The 20775-nt window shown below is 40.8% G+C and overlaps 3 protein-coding genes across 3 annotated transcripts; 2 read left to right on the top strand and 1 right to left on the bottom strand.

Annotated features, from left to right (window-relative positions):
* Positions 1-13467: 13467 nt before the first annotated feature.
* LOC119691384 lies at positions 13468-15148 on the bottom strand. Its single transcript, XM_038108647.2, has 2 exons — positions 14010-15148; positions 13468-13647 (listed from the first exon to the last, which is right to left on the bottom strand). The coding sequence occupies exons 1-2, from the start codon at positions 15000-15002 to the stop codon at positions 13639-13641; spliced, it is 1002 nt and encodes a 333-aa protein (XP_037964575.2). The 5' UTR covers positions 15003-15148; the 3' UTR covers positions 13468-13638.
* A 250-nt stretch (positions 15149-15398) lies between these two features.
* On the top strand, positions 15399-20451 carry LOC125490840. The gene is made up of 4 exons (XM_048631199.1): positions 15399-16340; positions 18490-19428; positions 19686-20362; positions 20448-20451. The coding sequence occupies exons 1-4, from the start codon at positions 15948-15950 to the stop codon at positions 20449-20451; spliced, it is 2013 nt and encodes a 670-aa protein (XP_048487156.1). The 5' UTR covers positions 15399-15947.
* Positions 16422-18393, top strand: LOC119693234. Its single transcript, XM_048631218.1, has 2 exons — positions 16422-17327; positions 17364-18393. The coding sequence occupies exons 1-2, from the start codon at positions 16790-16792 to the stop codon at positions 17993-17995; spliced, it is 1170 nt and encodes a 389-aa protein (XP_048487175.1). The 5' UTR covers positions 16422-16789; the 3' UTR covers positions 17996-18393.
* Positions 20452-20775: the final 324 nt, after the last annotated feature.

Here is a 20775-nt window from a genome sequence, read left to right as displayed (position 1 = left end):
TTTACATAATGGCCAGCATTCAGTGGCCCTGAACATTCTTTTATCAGTTTCATAAATGGCAGATTTTTTATGTTTACATTAAAGTTACCTACCTGGGAAATAATTAGGTATGTGGCTGGCCGTATGAATGCTCGTATTAGACAGTGACAGCAACAATTGTATTGCTCGGATATTTTTTGTAGTTCTTGACAAACTATCAAACCTGAATTAGAGATCCAGAGTGTGACCTGAATTCTAATCACAATCGGAAGGGCTAGCACGGGGCGCAATTAAGAAGTGACAAAAGTTTTGCATCGCGATTACTCACATCGCGCAGCCTCAAGAGCGAGCGTGAGTACTTCTGTCACATCTTAAATGCACCCGTGCTAGCCCTTTAGGTTGAATACACTGACAATAACGAGAATATCCAATCGAAGGCTCATCTGGCAACTTTTACGTATCACCAATTCAAAGTTATGTTTTCGGACACATGTTCCCTTCTATTTATTGTTATGTCTATTGTGATATTGTTGGTTTTTGTCCTTTTTCTTTCGATTTGTCTTATTGAATATTGCGGGACTATTTGGTATGTTGATGGATTTGGGGGTTTTCGGAATTGCTGATGTGGCTTCGGATGTCAACAAGAGTTCATAAATAATAATAACTAGCGAGCTTCGCTTCGCCTTAAAAAGTTATTCCGCGGAAATTCCGCAATAAAAGCACTTATTATATTTGTTAATCAATGGTGACAGCTAACTCCATACCAATTTTAATTAAAATCGGTTCAGCCTTTCGGTGTGAAGAAGTAACAAACATACAAGCACTCGCACACACACACATACTCACAAAGTTTCGCTTTTATAACATTAGGAGAGGATAATATGTGGGCACATCTTACACATGGTCATCCGATCCCAAGCTAGGCAGAGCCTGTAATATGGGTTTCGGACAGCTGATTATATAAAATATCTACACTTATAAATAGGTATACGAATAAATAGAGGAATAATATTCCTTTTATTATTTTATTAATGGAATTATTCATGGAATTAATTTATAAAGACAAGTACAGAAATTAATCAATTATTAAGTAAAAATCTATGTAAAAGTATCTATGTAAAAATACTACATTAATTATATTTACAAATAATAAAATAATTATGTTTCCTCAAAATGTTATTTATGACCCAGATGAGTGAGTTATTAAAAAATTTGTTACATTAACAAAACCAAGGTTTTTTTTGGAAACTGTAGATTTAAAATAAACTAATGTTTACCATTCGAACTCGCCCACTTAATTTCAAAAGGCGCATTTTCATTTTCTCCACATACCTACTAACTTCTCCGTAAGTAAGGACGCCTCGTTTAGATAAAAAGTTAGGCAAGACGCCCACTTAGCGTAGATAGGGAAAGTTTCGTGACGAAAGTTACTCGAATCTGATAAGTAGCAAAGGAATACGGTTTTAGACGAAGCATAAACTTTTATCTAAGCGATGGCTTTCCCGAATTGGCATGGGGTCAAATTGATGAGGTTCGATTTTTATTTTAGATTTTTCAGTGAATTTTCCGGATTTCTTCAGCTGATTTGGTGAGCTTGCTAATACACTCGCGAGCAATACAAAAAAAAACAGCCAGAAACAATACAAAAAAAAAACTTTTAAATGGAAAAGGCTAGTTTATTAACGTCTTCTTCTTCTATAGTGCCTCTCCACTACTGGAGGTTGGCGGTCAGCTCTGCATACTCCTCTCTGCATACATAGTTTAATAACGCCGTCAGAAATATTGGAGAACATTTTAATTTAGTTATATGGTATATATTATTATTATGTAATATAGTATGTACTTCTATGTAAGTATATTTTTAATATTATAGTTAGTGTGTAGTATATTAATGAATCTACATTTCCCTTTAACATGTACACTACACCCAATCTTATCTCTTATTCCCCCCATCCAAAGGTTGTCTTGAAGAGATCACTTTTAGTGATAAGACCGCCTTTTATACCCTAATTAAGTTGCAATTTGTTATTCATTTGATTCTTTGTTGGTGTGCAAATAAAGCGTATTCTATCTATCTATCTATCTTAAGAGGATCAAATCATAACCAACCAAAAAGTTAACATTGTTTTAAATGTTTTATTAAATGTAAGGACTTATAAAATAGTTCAGTTCATTTAGTGTCGGCATTTTGTTAGTTTTGAACTATTTCATTGCTTTAAAAACACACCACCATTTCCAGACAAATATTATTACATTTAAAAAAAAGCTCGCACTTTGTCGCTTAAAAATCTAACACAAAAATACTCCCAGTGTCTGACAGCTTAAAAAGACGGCTTCAAAATGTCTCCCAGTGGCCGCTCCTACCTTACAGTGCCTGTAATTTAAAGTAAGGGATGGATGCACATCCCTCTCCCTCTCACGGTGCCTATTATTCAGTTGACTCGGATCCCCTATTAATCTCTGTCGACCCGCTATTTGCATACGATCTGAGATATGAATGAGGCCCAACGTTGGGGCAATTTTAGTGCTATACTTACTGTGAGTTTTTGTAACGACCGAATGGCGTAGTGGTTAGTGACCCTGACTACTGAGCCGATGGTCCCGGGTTCGATTCTCGGCTGGGGCAGATATTTGTTTAAACACAGATATTTGTTCTCGGGTCTTGGATGTGCCCGTAAAATGGCAATAGGCCCGCCCCCTATTACATTGGGACTAACATAACACTCTGGCGAAAAGTGGGTGCAGCAATGCACCTCTGCCTACCCCGCAAGGGAGTACATTAGTACAAGGCGTGAGTGCGTGTGTGTGAGTTTTTGTAAATTCCATTCTTATCTAGCGAGTAAGGTGTAGTGACGAAGGACCCAAATAACACGATTCCGGTAGGCTTCCCTTTGATATGGTTTATAGGTATATAATTGCACATAAGTCAAGTCAAAATTCCACACTATTTTATATATAATATAGAATTTTACCCTCCCTAATAACAATAATAACCTGCACTACATGTTTTATTATTGTATAAAATGAGTTTCATCAGTTTACAGTAGTTCTCCTCCAACCAAGGGTTGGCAATAAGCCCGCCTTTGTGTACTAAATTTTCTATTTTTTTCTGTCTATGTTTTTTGTATGCAATAAAGAGTCTATAAATAAACAATAATAAAATAATGACTACTGAAAGACTTAGGACCTGTTTCACAATGTCTGGATAATGGCTACCTGTGGTATAAATATAAAAGATATGATGTCACTCTCTGTAAATAGACAGTAACAGCATGTCTATAATCCCACAGGTAATGGCTAACCAGAGATTTTGAAACAGATCCCTAGTGGTGATCCTTGCAAATAACTTCGCTAACAGCATAACCTATAAACTTTCTAACAAAACCACACTGTCATTTTTAACCTCTTAACCAAGTTTCCATTCAACACTAAAGCCGAAGAAAAGTCAAAGAAAGTCTTCGGAAGCCAGCCCAACTTTCAGTTGGGGATATCGTTGAAAAATAACTACTTAAGTAGTTTTTAAAATGTATCCCGAGTTGGACGTTACTTGTGCCCACCCTCGTTGGCGCTGCGGTGTCTTTGAGTAGGGTGACCATGGATTTGTGTTTCAGAATTTCAAATAAAAGCTATTTGATAGAGATTGGCTTAAAGCAATAAGGCCGCCTTTTGTAATATGTTATTTATAAGTTGTGTTTTTGTATTTTTTTCATTCATGGTGTAAAACAAATGGTAATATTATTGTGACTATTATTATTGTGATTGTTATTTTATTGTGACTGTACTGTCGTTATCATTACGTAGGTACGTATAATAATAATTGCGATTTCTGACTCGCCCATCGCGTAATGAAAAATTAAGGTATGATTGAACGTGTGTGGATGACAAACACTAGAGCTACAATACGAATTGTCAGACAGAGGGATGTAAAGATTTGAGAAAATGTATATCTGTCTAAAAACAATGATAATCGTTAGCGTTAAAGCAATAAGCAGTATAAAATAAATTATTTTTTTATTACAAATACAATGCATGAAATTTTACGAGTATTTGAGTGAGTCATTCTTAATAATATGTTTTATTAAATCGTGGTCACAGTATTTTATTTATTCACACCACAAGACAAACTTTCTTGGGTGAGAAATGAGTGTTTTTATTTCATGGTTTTAAATATAATTTTTATTTGATTCCGCATTGCGATTTAAAGGTCTAATTATAGACTACTTGTTATCCCGGAATTCCTACGGGATAACTTTTAAAGGTAAAGCGGAGCTCATGGGAACAGCTAGTGTATAATAATTTTATTATCAGTCTTCAGTTTGTTATCAGTATCAGTATAGGTTGCCTTAGTTATTTAGAAAGTTTGTTACTTTGTGCCGAAAACTAAGAACCTATTTGGTGTAAAAACATCGGTCCTAGACCAGTTTAAAAGGGCCAAAAGTCAGTAAAAGCTTAACCATCCGATAAAAAGCCCCGTATATTTTGTCACAACAATTTTATCTACAGTAGGTACTTCCCGTCTATTTTAGAGCTATCAATGATCAACGGTTTGGTTTACACGCCGTATCCTGGTTTTTATGTCAATAGTGTTGTCAGTAACGAATGTCGATTAGATAGAATGTAATAACCTATATCTTCCGAAGAACCGACAACCGTTTGGGTTTGGAGACGAAATCTTGAGTGGAGACCACAAACAGGTAAACGCAGCGTGGGATGCCCTCCTGCCCGCTGGACTGACGACCTTAGGCGGGTAGCCGGTAGTGGCTGGATGAGGAAGGCCGAGGACCAAGTGTTGTGGCGCTCCTTGGGAGAGGCCTATGTCCAGCAGTGGATGATTATTGGCTGACGATGATAAGAACGATACAAACCCCCGATATTCAACACTAAAAATCCCAATAACTTTTGTATTGGTTGGCCGATTTTCATACAACATGGCTATAATAACACTCGAAGTAACATTACTCACGACCCTTTAAACAAAACGAAAATCGGTTCAGCCGTGTTGTTCTAATGATAGCTGTAGCACAGGGCCGCCAGTTTGAATCCCGTCCAGGGCAAACATTTATTTCATGTGTTTACTTAGTGTCAGGCTTATGTTCACACATGGTATCTGCACTATGTATATTTGTGAAAGCTAGTTTGGAGTTGGATAACCTGTTTTTAGATATTCACTAATTTCTCAATAAATTATTAAGAAACATTTATTTGATACACTGCTAACAACAACAATACCTAACAACAGAGAGTGACGTAAAAGATTATGTCGAGAGTACTCGAGAGCATCAAAAGGGCACCAGCTCAGCATGCGCTGTAGAAAAAATAAAGGAAAAAGGTTACAGTCTAACACACTAATTTATCGATACCGTGAATATCGTTAGTTCAACAACACTAGTCTACATTAAACTTCTACTCTTTGTTTTATATCTTTAGAGGGGCCATAAATTTCCTCTAACGTCCAATAGTATCTGGTCTACCGTTCAATTAGTATTAATACGCCGTAAGAGTTCAGTGTGAATGGTTGGTAGTTTTTAAATACAATGTGTTGCAAAGGAAACTGTTTTCAGTACTAATGTATACATTATAGGCACCTAAGTAGAGGTAGGACTCGCAACGTAAATTTATTGAAAATTACAGCACCTGCCACTTTTTTCGTTTTCCTGACGATGTTTTCCTTCACCGTTATAACGATGGTATAGATTGTACTAAAGTTCCAAAGAACTCATTGCTTTGTAATATAAAGATCTGGCGTAAGAAAAAAAACGCTCTCGGAACAGGATCAAACCCAGGGCTTTTCAGAGCCGAGTACTAACCGTTGCACGTTCATTTGTTTTTTAGCAACACGCTAACTCCAAAATAGTTTACATTCGCTAAAACCATGAGAGAGCCACCTCAAAGTCCAATTTCCAGCCAGTACTATCCGGGTCCTACGCTTTCTAAATTTAAATTTCCCCCACACATAGACCCCGACTATTGGAGATCTGCACCTCAATGCAACTCGTTAGATCGCATACAAAATATATACTTGTTGCCTGCACTTATCACCTCTTTTTATTGGTGGATGAAAGGAGCTTCTTCGGGTGACTTTACACTTATCCTAATCCTAATCCTAACTATTCCTAAGTAATATTATAAATGCGAAAGTAACTGTGTCTGTCAGTCTGTCTGTCTGTCTATATGTCTGTCTATTACTCTTTCAAGCCAAAACTACAAAATGGATTTGAATGAAATTTGGTATACATATGGTCTAGCTAGACCCTGAGAAAGAACATAGGCACATACTTTTTATCCAGGAATTCCCACGGGAAAACTTTTTAGGGCGAAGCGAACCTCCCGTTTCCATAGAAACTTTGTTGGCCACGTTACTTTTTAGTATGGAAAAGGTTTTTTATTGACGAATTTTGACATTCTGATTTTATTTTCGGGTATAGTATGCTGCACATATAATATGCTGCACACGTAGGTTTCAGCTGAGTATACCCTTTTTGCTATATCCTGTATATCGTTGCCTCTAAGCCAGAGGTTCTTGCCGAAATCGAAGGTTTTTACGGACAACTTTATGCTTCACACGCGCAGAAGTGTGTGGCGCAGCTCACCGATTCCAGAGCGCCACTAATACGCCACTACACTGACGACATCCCTGACGTCGACATAGGTGAGATTAGGATAGCCCTTGAGCAGCTTAAAAACAACAAGGCTCCGGGTGAAGACGGAATTACTACAGAGCTTCTGAAAGCTGGAGGTATTGCAATCCTCGAACAGCTCCAGAGGCTCTTCAGTTCGGTTCTTCACAATGGCATTACACCGGAGGCATGGTCTGACAGCGTCGTGGTATTAACCCTTCTGAAGAACTATAGACCGATCTCGCTTTTAAGCCATGTATACAAGCTGTTCTCAAGGGTTATCACGAACCGTCTTGCCCAAAAGTTAGACGAGTTTCAGCCCCCAGAGCAGGCTGGGTTTCGAAAAGGCTTTAGTACAATAGACCACATCCACACAGTAAGGCAGATTATACAGAAGACCGAAGAGTATAATCAGCCTCTGTGTCTAGCCTTTGTGGACTATGAAAAAGCCTTCGACTCCATCGAGACCTGTGCAGTTTTGGAATCCTTGCAGAGATGCCAAATCGATTGGCGCTATATCGAGGTGTTGAGATGTCTGTACAATGCCGCTACTATGACTGTCCAAGTACAGGACCACAAGACAAGACCTATCCAACTGCAACGTGGAGTGAGACAGGGGGATGTAATATCTCCGAAACTGTTCACCAATGCATTGGAAGATGTCTTTAAGACGTTGGACTGGAAAGGACATGGCATATGTATAAATGGCGAGTACATGTCACACCTCCGCTTCGCGGACGACATCGTTATTATGGCAGAATCTCTGCAGGAACTCAGCTGGATGCTAAGTGGCCTAAATGCTGCTTCCCGACGTGTAGGCCTCGGAATGAACTTGGACAAGACGAAAGTCATGTACAATGCTCACATCAAACCGGAGCCGGTCGCCGTTGGTGAGGCAACACTCGAAATTGTGCAAGAATATGTCTACCTCGGGCAGACTATTCGGCTAGGCAGAAGCAACTTCGACAAGGAGGCTGCAAGGCGCATCCAACTGGGTTGGGCTGCATTCGGGAAACTTCGTCACATATTCTCCTCGGCCATTCCTCAGAGCCTGAAGACAAAAGTCTTCAACCAGTGCGTCCTGCCAGTGATGACGTATGGTGCAGAGACGTGGACACTGACGGTAGGACTGGTCCACCGATTTAAAGTCGCTCAGCGTGCTATGGAGAGAGCTATGCTTGGGGTTTCTCTGATGGATCGTATCAGAAATGAGGTTATCCGTCAGAGGACTAAGGTTACCGACATAGCTGTCAAAATATGCAAGCTGAAGTGGCAGTGGGCTGGTCATATCTGCCGAAGAACCGATAACCGTTGGGGTAGACGAGTTCTCGAGTGGAGACCACGAACAGGCAAACGCAGCGTGGGACGCCCTCCTGCCCGCTGGACTGACGACCTTAGGCGGGTGGCGGGTAGTGGTTGGATGAGGAAGGCCGAGGACCGAGTGTTGTGGCGCTCCTTGGGAGAGGCCTATGTCCAGCAGTGGATGATTATTGGCTGATGATGTATATCAGACGATACATAATATAGGTACTCTTGTGTTGTAAGCAACAGTCAAACGTAGCGTGGAATGCCTTTCAGCCCGCAGGACCGACTATCGACGAGACAGGTACATGGCGGTAGTTAGACAAGGAAGGTTGAGGATTGTGAAGAGAGTCATCTAAGCAGCACTGAACTAGATTCATGGAATTTGGACAAATGTTACATTCAATTATTTAAATTTGTCGTTTCAAAATATCGGGAAAATAAAGTGGCAAGACATAGCAATATTTTCATAAAGTAATATTTCGCAAGTCTCGAACAAAAAATTGCTGATAATTGTTGATTTTCTTAAATGTACTTTTACATTGCCAGTGAGTTTATTGGCGCTCCTTGGGAGAGGACTATGTCCAGCAGTGGATGATTATTGGCTGATGATGATGATGAGTTTATTATTTAACCTTCGGGAATCGCATAAGTTACAGTTGCATGTCCCTAACTTGAGCGTTCACATAATGTTAACGGAATTTCAACAGATATGTATATTGAAATGGAGTGTGATATGAATTTATGTATGGAAATAAATTGACCAGATGTAAATGCGAATATGTAGTCACACCAAACTAACTTACGATGTACCCAGAACATGAAAATAAAGCTTAAACTTTGGTGTAAAATATAAAAAAATTAATGAAAATAAATGATGTTATAAGTAGGTGTAACCGAAATTCGTTTCGGCTTAGTATACTCTTTTTGTAACACCCTGTATAAAAGTCTTCTAATAAATTAATTCAAAATTTCATTGCTTTGACGAAATTATGCAACAAAGAGCAAGAACTAAAGAGAAGGTTCAATAAGTAATTAATTAACTTACTTACTTAAAAATATAGGTAAAATTCAGCTTCAGTTTACTCATATTTTCTGAAAAACTATACGAGAAAAATTACATAAAAACAAGCTTTGTTCAAGCAGTATAAAGTGGGGTGAATATAATAATTAAGTTAAAACTCTATAAGCTACAAAGAAAATATGTAGTAATAGTATAATTTTACTTACTGATGAAATTCATCCAAGTGTATTTCAGTTTTTATCGAGCGCTTGAATCTATATTTACACAAAATATACTTACTTCGTATCAGTAAAAATCTAAATAATAATGATAAGTAGGTACTTCATTAATTAAGGCGGTAAATACAGTAAAAAGGGGAGTGACTATTTTGCTATTCTAATAACTTATTTGACTGACTTCCTTTCAGCTCACAGAACATTTTATTTTGTAAATTTTATACAATAACGTAAAATTATGAAACCGAAGTAAACAGAAACGAAATTTATTATATTCAATAGAATCTAAATAACATTTAACACAAAACTTATAACTACATACAATTAAAAATATGCACTGCTAACTAACAAAATTATTAAACTAAGTAAATATAAACAAAAACGCTATACTAAATTATTAAACTAATAACTTAAGAACTAAGAACTAAGCTAAAACTGACCTATTGGGTGCGGTCCGGTGACGTACGTAAAATAATTATTTAAAGAGCTACGATTCATTCAACTTCTCTATAGTATTTTTTTACATTATAATATTCGCTATTGTTCGCTTTGAATTTGAATTTTCCGGCATCGATTATTCAGTACCGTAATTCTGTAAGATTCAACGATGAATCGACGTTGAATGTCAATGTCAATCATATCAATTTTAATTAATATACGCATATTTCTCGTGTTCTCATATTGCTACACTCATGATCTTGCTAGGTAATTGCTAGCTATCCAATGTTGATTAACTGTGTTTTCCCACGTATAAGGAAAGAAACTTAAATCTGAAAAAATTAAGTATCCTTAAACTTAGCCTCCTTGTGTGAAGTATCACCTTACTTTCCTTTATATTATATAATAATATTATGCAATTGTTTCATACGGTCACCTTGACCAGACAAAGACTTACAAATTTATCTGACCGATAAATCCTCTGTCCACAGTAACAAACCCTACAAGTACAACAGGGTTGTGACGGCTGCCTCCGTCATAGACTATGATATCATGAGTCCTATTTTTTTTTTCTCGGTTTAAACTGATTTTAAACATGGGCCTTACCACAAAAACTTAGACAATATTTAACAGATGTTAAGCGCTGTCAAACGCCTACAAAATATGTAAAATTTTGTTTTAAACACTAGTTAAACAGTGTTTAAAGTTTTTTTTATGGTAGAACAGTATGAATTTCTTCTTTTTAGTAAATGATGGTAACTGTGCAGGTCATTTCATTTTGTGACCTAAAATGTTATCCTTTTGTAATAAATCAAACACAAGTTATCGGTTGACCGTTTAATGCGAGACTAAAGGCGCGGTACATAGACACCTACCCTATACTATGAATTATACATATCATATATAGATCTACCTACATTACACCTCCACCCTTAATTACGAACATGTTATACAAATAAAGTTGCATCTCTGAGGCAGAAGACTATCGTTTAGATAGGTACCTACTAACTTATTTACTTACTCAAACCTAGCTATTATTTTTATTACTGGTTAGTTTGTGCTTATACATAATAATAATAACAAAGTACTTATAACAATGTTTCTACTATAGTTACTTTTACATTTACAGGTTACGTGACTATGTAGTTACTAACATATTATTAGTTTGGTAGTACAGCTTTAGATCAGGAGAAGTACCTACTTGACACGATAACAATAAAATACAATCTTTAACATTAATCAGGTAGATATACAAATTACAATCCAATACAATCAATAATAAACAAGCTATCAGAAAACATCGTCAATCCCGAAACGATGTGGAGGTCTACGGTCCCTTTGTGGACGGGGATGTGGCACCGGGCCGGGAGCCGGGTCGAGCCGCGCCTGGTCCGCGAGCGCCGCCGGCGCCGCCGCGCCCGCCTCCGCTCCACCCCCTCGTCCTTGCCCCTCGGATGGTTCACACGGATAAATGAAAGGATTGCTGATGTTCTTTGGCCTACTTCCCTCCACCCTCACCGGTGTGGAATGTGTTGAGTGCTCGACACGTTTCTTTAATTGATCTATATGCCTATGTATCTCGGTTCCATCTAGCATTTTAACTTTATAATTCGTATCACCACATTTTTCGCTAATTCGACCGGCTAACCAGCGCGCACCGGGCCGGTAACTCCGGGCCCAGACGAGGTCCCCGGGCGCGAGGCCGCGCTCGGCGCCGCCCGCCGCCGCCAGCTGGCGCTGCTGTGCCTCCCGTACGTGATCCGACCGCGACGGTTTTAACATATCGAGACGTGTACGCAAATTTCGACCTTGTAACAATTTAGCGGGTGTTTCCCCTGTGGTACAATGCTCTGTGTTACGGTATATTAACAAAAATCGACATAACGCCGTTTCAACATCAACCCCTTGTATTAACGCTTTTTTAATAACTTTTTTACAAGTCCGGACCGCGTTCTCTGCTGCCCCATTTGAAGCAGGATGATAGGGCGCAGAATGGATTGATTTTATTCCATTATTTGTTAAAAACTGAATAAACTCATTACTGGAGAAAGGTGGTCCGTTATCTGTAACTATTTGTTTTGCCAAGCCAAATCTCGCAAAACTTTCTCTCAGCTTCGCAATGACATTCCTAGCTGAGGTAGAATTTATTTTCCAAATTTCTATCCATTTGGAACACGCGTCCACCAATACTAGGTACGACGTACTGCCCTCTATAGGGCCCAGAAAATCTAAGTGGAGCCTCGACCACGGCCTGTCGGGCCACGGCCAGGCGCGCGGCGCGTGCGCGGGCGGCGCGTCCGCCACCGCGGCGCACACGGCGCACGCGCGGCACATCGCCTCCAGCGCCTCGTCTATCCCTGGAAACCACACGTAGCTCCGTGCAATGCACTTGCTCTTTACTATGCCCATATGAGAGTCGTGTATCTCTTTTAAAACCTTGTCCCTGCACTCCGCCGGAACAACTACCCGATGCCCCCACATGAGGCAACCTAGCTCCGTATACAACTCATTTTTTCTAGTTACAAACGGTTTCAATTCCCGTATTTCTACTTCATTTGGCCAGCCGTCCCTAACGTAACTTAGCACGCGACTTAGCACTGGATCCCGCTGAGTCATTTTCTTAAGGTCGTTATAGTCTAAAAGAAACGCTTCTGTAGCAAAATGTAAATAAGTTTGCTCCGGTACAAGGTCATCCCCACTTAACCGACCGCCCTCGGCCCTGTGTTCCGCTATCATTCTGGACAAACAATCAGCCGTGTTTCTATCCGTGCTCACATATTGTATATCAAAATCATAGGCTGATAAAGTTAACGCCCAACGCTGTAATCGGCTCGCTGTCATGTTCGGTATTCCCGTGCCCGGTCCAAAAATGCTAACCAATGGTTTATGATCTGTCTTAAGTACGAACCTACGACCATATAGGTACTGATGAAATTTTTTAACCGCGTATACAATAGCTAATGCTTCTTTATGAATTTGGCTGTAGTTCTGTTCCGCGTTGGTGAGTGCTCGTGACGCGTAGGCGACGGGGCGCTCCCGGCCCGTGGCGTCGCCCTGCGCCAGCACGGCGCCGAGCCCCCGCGAGCTCGCGTCCACTGTCAGCACCGCCGGTCGTGACACATCATAATGACATAATACCTCCGCGTGACATAATAGACTTTTTACCTTCTCAAAAGCTAACATCTGTTCCGGCCCCCAGATCCAGGCCTGATCTTTTTTTAATAAATCATACAACGGTGCTAAAGTATAGCTTAAATTGTTAATGAACTTAGCATAGAAATTTATCATTCCTAAAAAAGACCTTAGCTGAGAGACATCCTTCGGCGGAGTTATCCTTAATATGGGTTTAACCTTGTCCGGGTCCGCTCTTATTCCGTTATGGTCTATGACATAACCCAAGAACTTTATCTCATTTGTAAAAAATACGCATTTTTCCCGCTTTATTTTTAAACCATGATCCCTTAATCGATCTAAGATCTTATTTAATGTCTCAAAATGCTCCTCTATTGTCGAGCTTGCACATAAAATATCGTCCAAGAAGACAATAACATTCGGAATATCCTTGAATATATTGCTCATTATTCTTTGAAAAATTCCCGGGCTCGACGCTAAACCATACACCAGTCTGTTATACTTAAAAAGACCCCTATGTGTGTTAATCACTGTAAACTTACTGGTGTCATCTAGTAATACTTGATTGTACGCCTGAGATAAATCAATTTTACTGTAGATGCTAGTCCCGTTTAAATTAGTAAATAAATCCTCAATTTTAGGAACCGGATACTTATCAACTGCGAGAACACGATTAAGAGTTACCTTATAGTCAGCACACAACCGTAGTGAACCATCCGCCTTGTTGGCAATGACGAGGGGCGTGGCCCAGTCAGAGGCGTCGACGGGCTCGATGACGCCGTCGCGGAGCATGCGGTCCAGCTCGGCGTCCACCCGCTCCCGCAGCGCGTAGGGCAGCGGCCGCGCCCTACAGAACACCGGCGCGGCGCCCTCGCGCACGTGCAGGCGCGCGCGCCCGCCGGTGAAACATCCCAGTCCACCGTTCCATAAATCACCATGCCTGGAATGCAATTCGCCAATTAATTTATTTTTTTCTGACACCTCTACACTGTTAATTTGAAATTTAGGTACATCTATACTGAGTTCAGTTAACCACTGTCGTCCTAAGAGCGTCGTTGTACCCTTTTCTATTACGTATAGATCTAATAATTTACTGACCCCCTTATACTTCACTTTGACCTCTATGTAACCTACCGGTTTCGTTTTTGACCCATCGTAAAATGATAAAATTAATTCACATGGTTTAATCGTGAAATCGCTGAAATTGCTATCGTACATTTGTTTGCTAATACACGAAAGGGCTGAGCCCGTATCTATTTCCATATTTAGTTTACAATTTTCTACTTGTAAAATTAAACTAACCGGCTTATACTCCCTCAAGGACATTTGGTGAACAGGTTCGTCTTCTTCCCGTTGTTCATCGCTGTCCCTTTCTTGTCCTTCTTCTTCCTCCCTCATGAGATATGAGGAGGTAGGGCCGCCCCGCCCTGTGTAGCCGCCGCGGCGCCGCTGCCACGTGGCGCGGCCGCCGCGCGCGCTCCCGCCGCGCCGCCCGCCGCCGCCGCCCGCCCCGCGTCGCGCTCCGCTACTCCAGTCTCGCTGCTGCTGCGCCATCCCCGGCGCGCCTCCGCCGCCCGCCTGCCCGCCTTGCTCCAGGCCCATCGGGCACATTCGCCTTAAGTGTCCCACTTTTCGGCACCGGCTGCACTCGAAGAGTCGGAACTTGCAGTCCCAGTGCGGGTGTCGATGGTCCCCGCACGCCTTGCACGGCGCCGCCCGCAGGTGGTGCACCTCGCTGCAGCCCGGCGGCCCGCCGCCGCCGCCCGCCGCCATCTTGCCCGGCTCCACCGCTCGCGCGTCCCGTTCCGCTGCTTCGATAGTGGTGGCTATTTGCACTGCCTTAGTAAAATCCACGGTGTCCTCCGCAAATAACCTCTGACGGGTGGCGTCACTAGCTAACCCGCACACAAATTGATCTCGCATGTTCTCGTCCAACGTTTTCGCGAATTCACAATACCTCGCTAGTTTCTTTAATTCAGCCACGAACAGAGCCACGTTTTGATCACTGCGCTGACGACACTGTCTAAAACGGAACCGCTCTGCTAATATTGCTGGTTTCGGCTGTAAATGTTCCTTGACGAGGGCCACCAGATCCGCGTATGTTTTGTCCTTTGGTTTTGACGGGCTACACAAATTAACCATCAATTCATATGCACTCTCACCGACGCACGCTATTAATGTAGGCACCTTCAGTGATTCCTTAACGTCGTTTACTAGGAACGACATCTCCAACCGTTCGCAATAAGCTTCCCAGTTCCCGGCAACCACGTCGAACTCCGTTATTTTACCGGCCATTTTTAAATTTGAACCAGCCTCGTTCGCCAGTGTAATAAATCAAACACAAGTTATCGGTTGACCGTTTAATGCGAGACTAAAGGCGCGGTACATAGACACCTACCCTATACTATGAATTATACATATCATATATAGATCTACCTACATTACACCTTTGAGACATAAATTCAAGTTAACGATCACCAACGGGAAAGTTTGAAGAAAAAGTCAGTTCTATAAAAGCATTTTCAAGAGAATTATGAATGTAAGTAGGTATTAAGAGAATTTTGCGGGTCATTTTTTCGTATTTTACGGTTCCGTACCTCAAAAGGTAAAAACGGAAACTTTATAGGATAACTTTGTTGTTCGTTTGCCTTAAAAATTAATACACTGTTTTTTCATGAGAATCAGCATAATTGTACAGGCTACAGCCTTTTCACATACCTAGAGTTATGTTGTCTTACGCAGCAGTTTACTTAACCTAGATCTTACATAGTTAGATCAGTCGTCACTTACAACTGAACCATTACAGTCCATCTTTTTGTAATACTTATTTAATATATTTTGTGAACTAAACTCCTCACTGACTTTACTGATTGGAGTCGACGGGTACCTCGCATCGGCCCCTACATGTTTATGGTCCTTCGAACCTAAGTGATTAGTGAAGTGCATCTGTGACGGTAGCGAATCGGTATTCTCGGCCTTCCACCAGCGGACCTCCCCGAGAGTATTGAGACAAGGAAAATCGCACATACTTGAACGTGTTTGTACCAGCTAATCTTAACTGACACGAAAACCAATCGTGTAGACGACCAACCAGCAAAACTAAGTACTTATCAAGAAAACTAACTACTTATCAAGAAAACTAACTACTTATTAAGAAAACTAACTACTTATCAAGAAAACTAACTACTTATCAAGAAAACTAACTACTTACCAAGAAAACTAACTTCGACATTCAACACAATGAATACCGAAGCACTGATCAAGCGTCAAGAGGACTGCTTTGATAGCATCAAGAGGATATGTGTTAATTTTGGCAAGGACGCTCCTGAAAGAAAAACACTGGAGTATCTTAAGAAGAGAATCGAAGCTCTCGATACGCACTGGCAACAATTTGCAGAAACTGACAAGTTACTGAACGCGGGTGAGGAGAAAAACTTATCTTATTTTACTAGCAACGTGTTTGTGAAAGCTCAGGAGAAATATCTTAGAGCTAAAAGTCAGATGGTGGCCTTACAAGCGCAGTGGGTAGCTGAACTAATGAAGACTCAACCACAACCGACTGCTGGAACGTCTAAGGAAGAGAGAGGAGAGTCAGCCGGGACGTTCGGCGTAGTGCAAGACATATTTGGAGGGATAAATGTAGGAGTAGGAACATAGAGTATTAGAAATAATAGAAGTGTTGACTATGGTGTTTCCTTTTATGAATTGCTCTTGCAAATATGGCGTGTTGGAGGAAAGATGGTTTTCTTGATTTGGTGTGTAAATAAATTAAATTACGTTATTTAAAGTGCATCCGGCGGCTTTAATTTTCATCCCACAACTTTTGGGGGCTCGTCCGGGATGAGAATAAGCCAAAGGTGCAGAAGATGGTGTAAATAGTTGTAAATACGGGTCCGTGTTGGTGAAGGATTTTTCACACGGCAAAGATGGCGGCGCGCACTAAGGCGAAATTATGGTGAAAATTCAAAATTAAAAAAGGTGAAATAAATAAATGTGAACAAATATAAATAAAGAAGGTGATAATGATTTAAATACGGTGAAGGTGAAAAACAGGGTGAAAAATTATTAATGACTAAGACGACATGATGATGACGGCGGCCCAACCCTCGTTGGTCAGCATTGAGGCGACAATCCCACCGTTCTCAGGAGCAGACCCGACGTACCCGGCGGCAAGGTGGGTCGAGGAGATCAGTGACAATGCGGAGATATTCGGGTGGTCACCTTCCCAAAAGTTGCTGATGGCGCGACGTGCTCTGACTGGTGTGGCAGGTCTGTGGCTCCGGAGTGAAAAAGTTTTTAAGACTTTCGACGAACTGCAGCGGGCTCTGCTGGAGGAGTTTCCCTACGATGTCAACCCGAAGGTGATCCACGAGCTCATGACTAACCGCAAGAAGAAGCGCGACGAGAGCTGTTATGAGTACATGCTGGTGATGAAGGAGCTGGGAAAGCGCGGTGGATTTGAAGACTACGTGGCAATACAATATATAGTGGATGGTATCGAAGACTGTGTGATACACAAAGTCATGCTGTATGGTGTCACCACATATCCGGACCTGAAGGAAAAGCTGAAAATTTACGAGTATATGAAAAGAAAGATGGAGATGAGTGCACGAACGAGAAGAGAAAGCCCGGCTAGATGGTGTTACAGCTGCACAGGAGGCGAACGACCGATAGACGACGTGTCGGTAAAGCAGGACCCTGAACAGCAACAGAGCAGCGGATGCGGAGACAAGTCGGTGGTGTCGGTAAAACAGCACTCGAGTATGTTCGAGTACGAAGTCAGGATGGACGAGGCCAACAAACGGAGTAATGATTATTCGCAGGAAACAGAAGTGACAGCGATAAAGAACGAATACGAGAAATGTCAACGTCAGACGGAAGTTGTAAATAATGTAAATAATAAGCAAGTTATACAGAATAAAAAGGAGAAAAGTAGCAAAGAGGTACCAATAGAGCTGGAGAGTATTAAGGAGGAAAAGATTGTTGAACATAAAGTTGAAGAGGTATGTGAGACAAAGGTGGAAGAAAAAATTGAAAAGGTAGTTAAAAAGGAGCATTTTTCAGGCGAGTTTGCTAATCTTGTGAAGAAGAAAGATGGCCAAAAAAGATATGTAGAAAGACGATTTCAAGATGGTTTGATGGAGAATAAAATACTTTACGAAGGGAACCAGAAGAAAATGATGGTTTCAAGAGTTATGGAGATAGCGAGAAGGGTACACGAGAATGGTACTTTCTCAGCAAAGATGATGAAAGAAGCGATGGACAAAGATTATCACATACTTCGTTGAATACATGAAGCGATGATCTTTATAGGTTTTTATTTGTGTGATGATGATGACGATGAATGAATGACGAAGAATGAGTATATTTTTATTGAAGTTGTATTTTAGTCTGGGGCACATTTTTATTTTCAAAGAAGTTATGTAAGTTGTTGTTTGCGTTAGTTTCAGTGTTGTAATGTTATGTATATTTGTTTGTTCTGAAGTTTACATAATAGAGTTGTTATATTGTGTTAAGAATGTAGTTAGTAAAGATTTTTATGTTGTTTAATTTTCGATCATTGTAATAGTCTGAGGGCAGACTATCTGCAGGATGGCCGGGTTGTAGGAGTAGGAACATAGAGTATTAGAAATAATAGAAGTGTTGACTATGGTGTTTCCTTTTATGAATTGCTCTTGCAAATATGGCGTGTTGGAGGAAAGATGGTTTTCTTGATTTGGTGTGTAAATAAATTAAATTACGTTATTTAAAGTGCATCCGGCGGCTTTAATTTTCATCCCACATAAATACGGATTTAACTGACAGGAAGAGCGTCTTGTTACAACAACAACAACGTAATTTCAAAGCTTTTCAACGTGCCGCTACCAAGGTCAACATCGACACCATCGAGGAAAAATGGGACCTGGAAGATCGGTTAAATATTCTCAAGACTAAATGGAATGCTATTGACAAAATTCATTGGGAATTGGACAACTGGCTCAACGGATCTAACGAATTATATGAGCAGGAGTATAACAGGTTAGAGAATCTCTATGAAGAATTACGCAAGGTCATCAACAAGAAGATGTGGGCCAACTTACACTACGAGAAGTCTACGCCGAGAGTAGAAATCCCGGAATTCTCTGGCGAGTACGCTCAGTGGGTTTCATTTAAAGATATCTTCATGGAAACGATTCATAACAACCCCCTTATCAGTAAAACACAGAAAATGCAGCATTTGAAGACAAAACTTAGGGGTGAAGCTGAGAAACTGGTGCAGCATTTAACTGTGTCAGCAGATAATTACGAGTGCTGTTGGGAAATTATTCAAAACCGGTTTGACAATAAGAGACTGCTATTTTCATCATACATCAATACTCTGTTAAACCAACCTATTGTCCAGCAACCGAATGCGTATCAAATAAAGAGGATGCATGATACGACATTAGAAGCCTTGAACGCGCTAAAGAACATTGGATTGGATACTTCGACTTGGGACCCGATAGTGGTTCACCTCTTGTCACAGAAGCTGGATGCAGCCACTTACAATGACTACGTGCAAGGCTTACAAAAACCGAGAGAGTTTCCAGTGCTAAAGGAGTTGCTGAACTTTCTAGAATCCAAATTCATGGCCTTAGAAACCGTCAAAACTAATCACCCAGCGGTGAAAAGTTATTACAAGAATAACAAGGTCAAGGCGCCGAGCTTCAAGAACGCGGAAAAAGGCAGCAAATCATTCCATGTTTCTATTAAAAACTGTCCACTATGCAAGAAAGATCACGTCCTCATGAATTGTCCAACATTCTTAAGCACGAACGTGCCAAACAGAATTGCAACTGTCACGAAATTACGAGTGTGCAGAAATTGTTTATTCGACCATTACGGTAAACAATGCGATTCTAATAAAAAATGCAAAGTGTGTAATAAAGCGCACCACACATTTTTGCACGAAACTAACTTCAAAGGACAATCAACATCAACCCCTTCGTGGTCACCCAGAAAAATACTAACCTTGTTAAAAAAGAGGAAGAAGAAGTTTTACTTACCACCGTGAAAATTATGGTTAAAAATACTGATGGGAACTATATAGTATTGCGAGCTTTACTGGATCAGGGATCTCAAGTGTCACTGATCACTGAGAACGCGGCGCAGCGACTCAGACTGGCGAGGCAAAAGGGAAACGCAGTCGTATCAGGAGTTGGATCAGCAATGGGCAGCAGCAAAGGCTTACTGACACTGGAGTGTAAATCAATACATTCAGATTATACATTTATTACAAAGGTGCTCATAATGAACAAACTGATTAATAACTTACCCAACACTAAACTAACCACGTCAAACTGGACGCACCTAGACAATATTAAACTGGCTGACCCCGATTACTTCACTCCTGGCCCTATTGATCTATTGCTCGGAGCGGATATTTACTCCGAGATTATACTGGAGGGAGTGCTGAAGCAGGATTCAAACTCTCCCGTCGCGCAGCAGACCAAGTTGGGCTGGATTCTCTGCGGGAACACCAAAACATTCAAGTGCTTTGTAACCCTCAATGAGATAGAGGAGTTAACTAGATTCTGGGAATCAGAGGAAATAACAAAGGACACCGAGCTCACAGATTCTGAAGCGTACTGTGAAAAGTATTACGCGGAAACAACTGAACGGCAAGAAGATGGCAGGTACATCGTTAAGATGCCTCTCAAGGAAGATATAGCCTCCAAACTGGGAAGCTCAAAACCTCAGGCTATCTGTCAATTTCACCAGCTAGAGAAACGAATGGCAAGGTGCGATAAATTGGCAAGTCGGTACAAACAATTCATCGAAGAATACATTGAACTGGGTCACATGAAACCGGCGGTCAATCAACCGAATACTATGACACTGCAAGTTTACCTACCTCACCACGGTGTAATAAAGGAATCGTCAACGTCAACAAAACTACGAGTTGTATTCAATGCGTCTATGAAAACTAGCAGCAAGTACAGTTTGAATGACCTCATGGAAAAAGGGCCTAACTTGCAAAACGACATACTGACTCTAATAATCAAATGGAGAAGTTACCGATACGCTGTTATCGCCGATATCGAGAAGA

Source organism: Plutella xylostella, chromosome 28 (genome assembly GCF_932276165.1).
Source record: "Plutella xylostella chromosome 28, ilPluXylo3.1, whole genome shotgun sequence".
Lineage (NCBI taxonomy): Eukaryota > Metazoa > Arthropoda > Insecta > Lepidoptera > Plutellidae > Plutella > Plutella xylostella.
The sequence above is the reverse complement of the archived record's forward strand: the minus strand, read 5'-3'. Positions and strand labels throughout refer to the sequence as shown.

Excerpts from the sequence above, each read along its gene's own strand:
- LOC119691384 (XM_038108647.2), bottom strand. The coding sequence starts at position 15,002 with ATGGCCGGTAAAATAACGGAGTTCGACGTGGTTGCCGGGAACTGGGAA.
- LOC125490840 (XM_048631199.1), top strand. The coding sequence starts at position 15,948 with ATGAATACCGAAGCACTGATCAAGCGTCAAGAGGACTGCTTTGATAGC. Across the intron at positions 16,341-18,489 it reads TGCAAGACATATTTGGAGGG|ATAAATACGGATTTAACTGA; the intron begins ATAAATGTAGGA and ends TTTTCATCCCAC. Across the intron at positions 19,429-19,685 it reads AAGGCAGCAAATCATTCCAT|AAAAATACTAACCTTGTTAA; the intron begins GTTTCTATTAAA and ends GTGGTCACCCAG.
- LOC119693234 (XM_048631218.1), top strand. The coding sequence starts at position 16,790 with ATGATGATGACGGCGGCCCAACCCTCGTTGGTCAGCATTGAGGCGACA. Across the intron at positions 17,328-17,363 it reads GATGAGTGCACGAACGAGAA|GAGGCGAACGACCGATAGAC; the intron begins GAGAAAGCCCGG and ends ACAGCTGCACAG.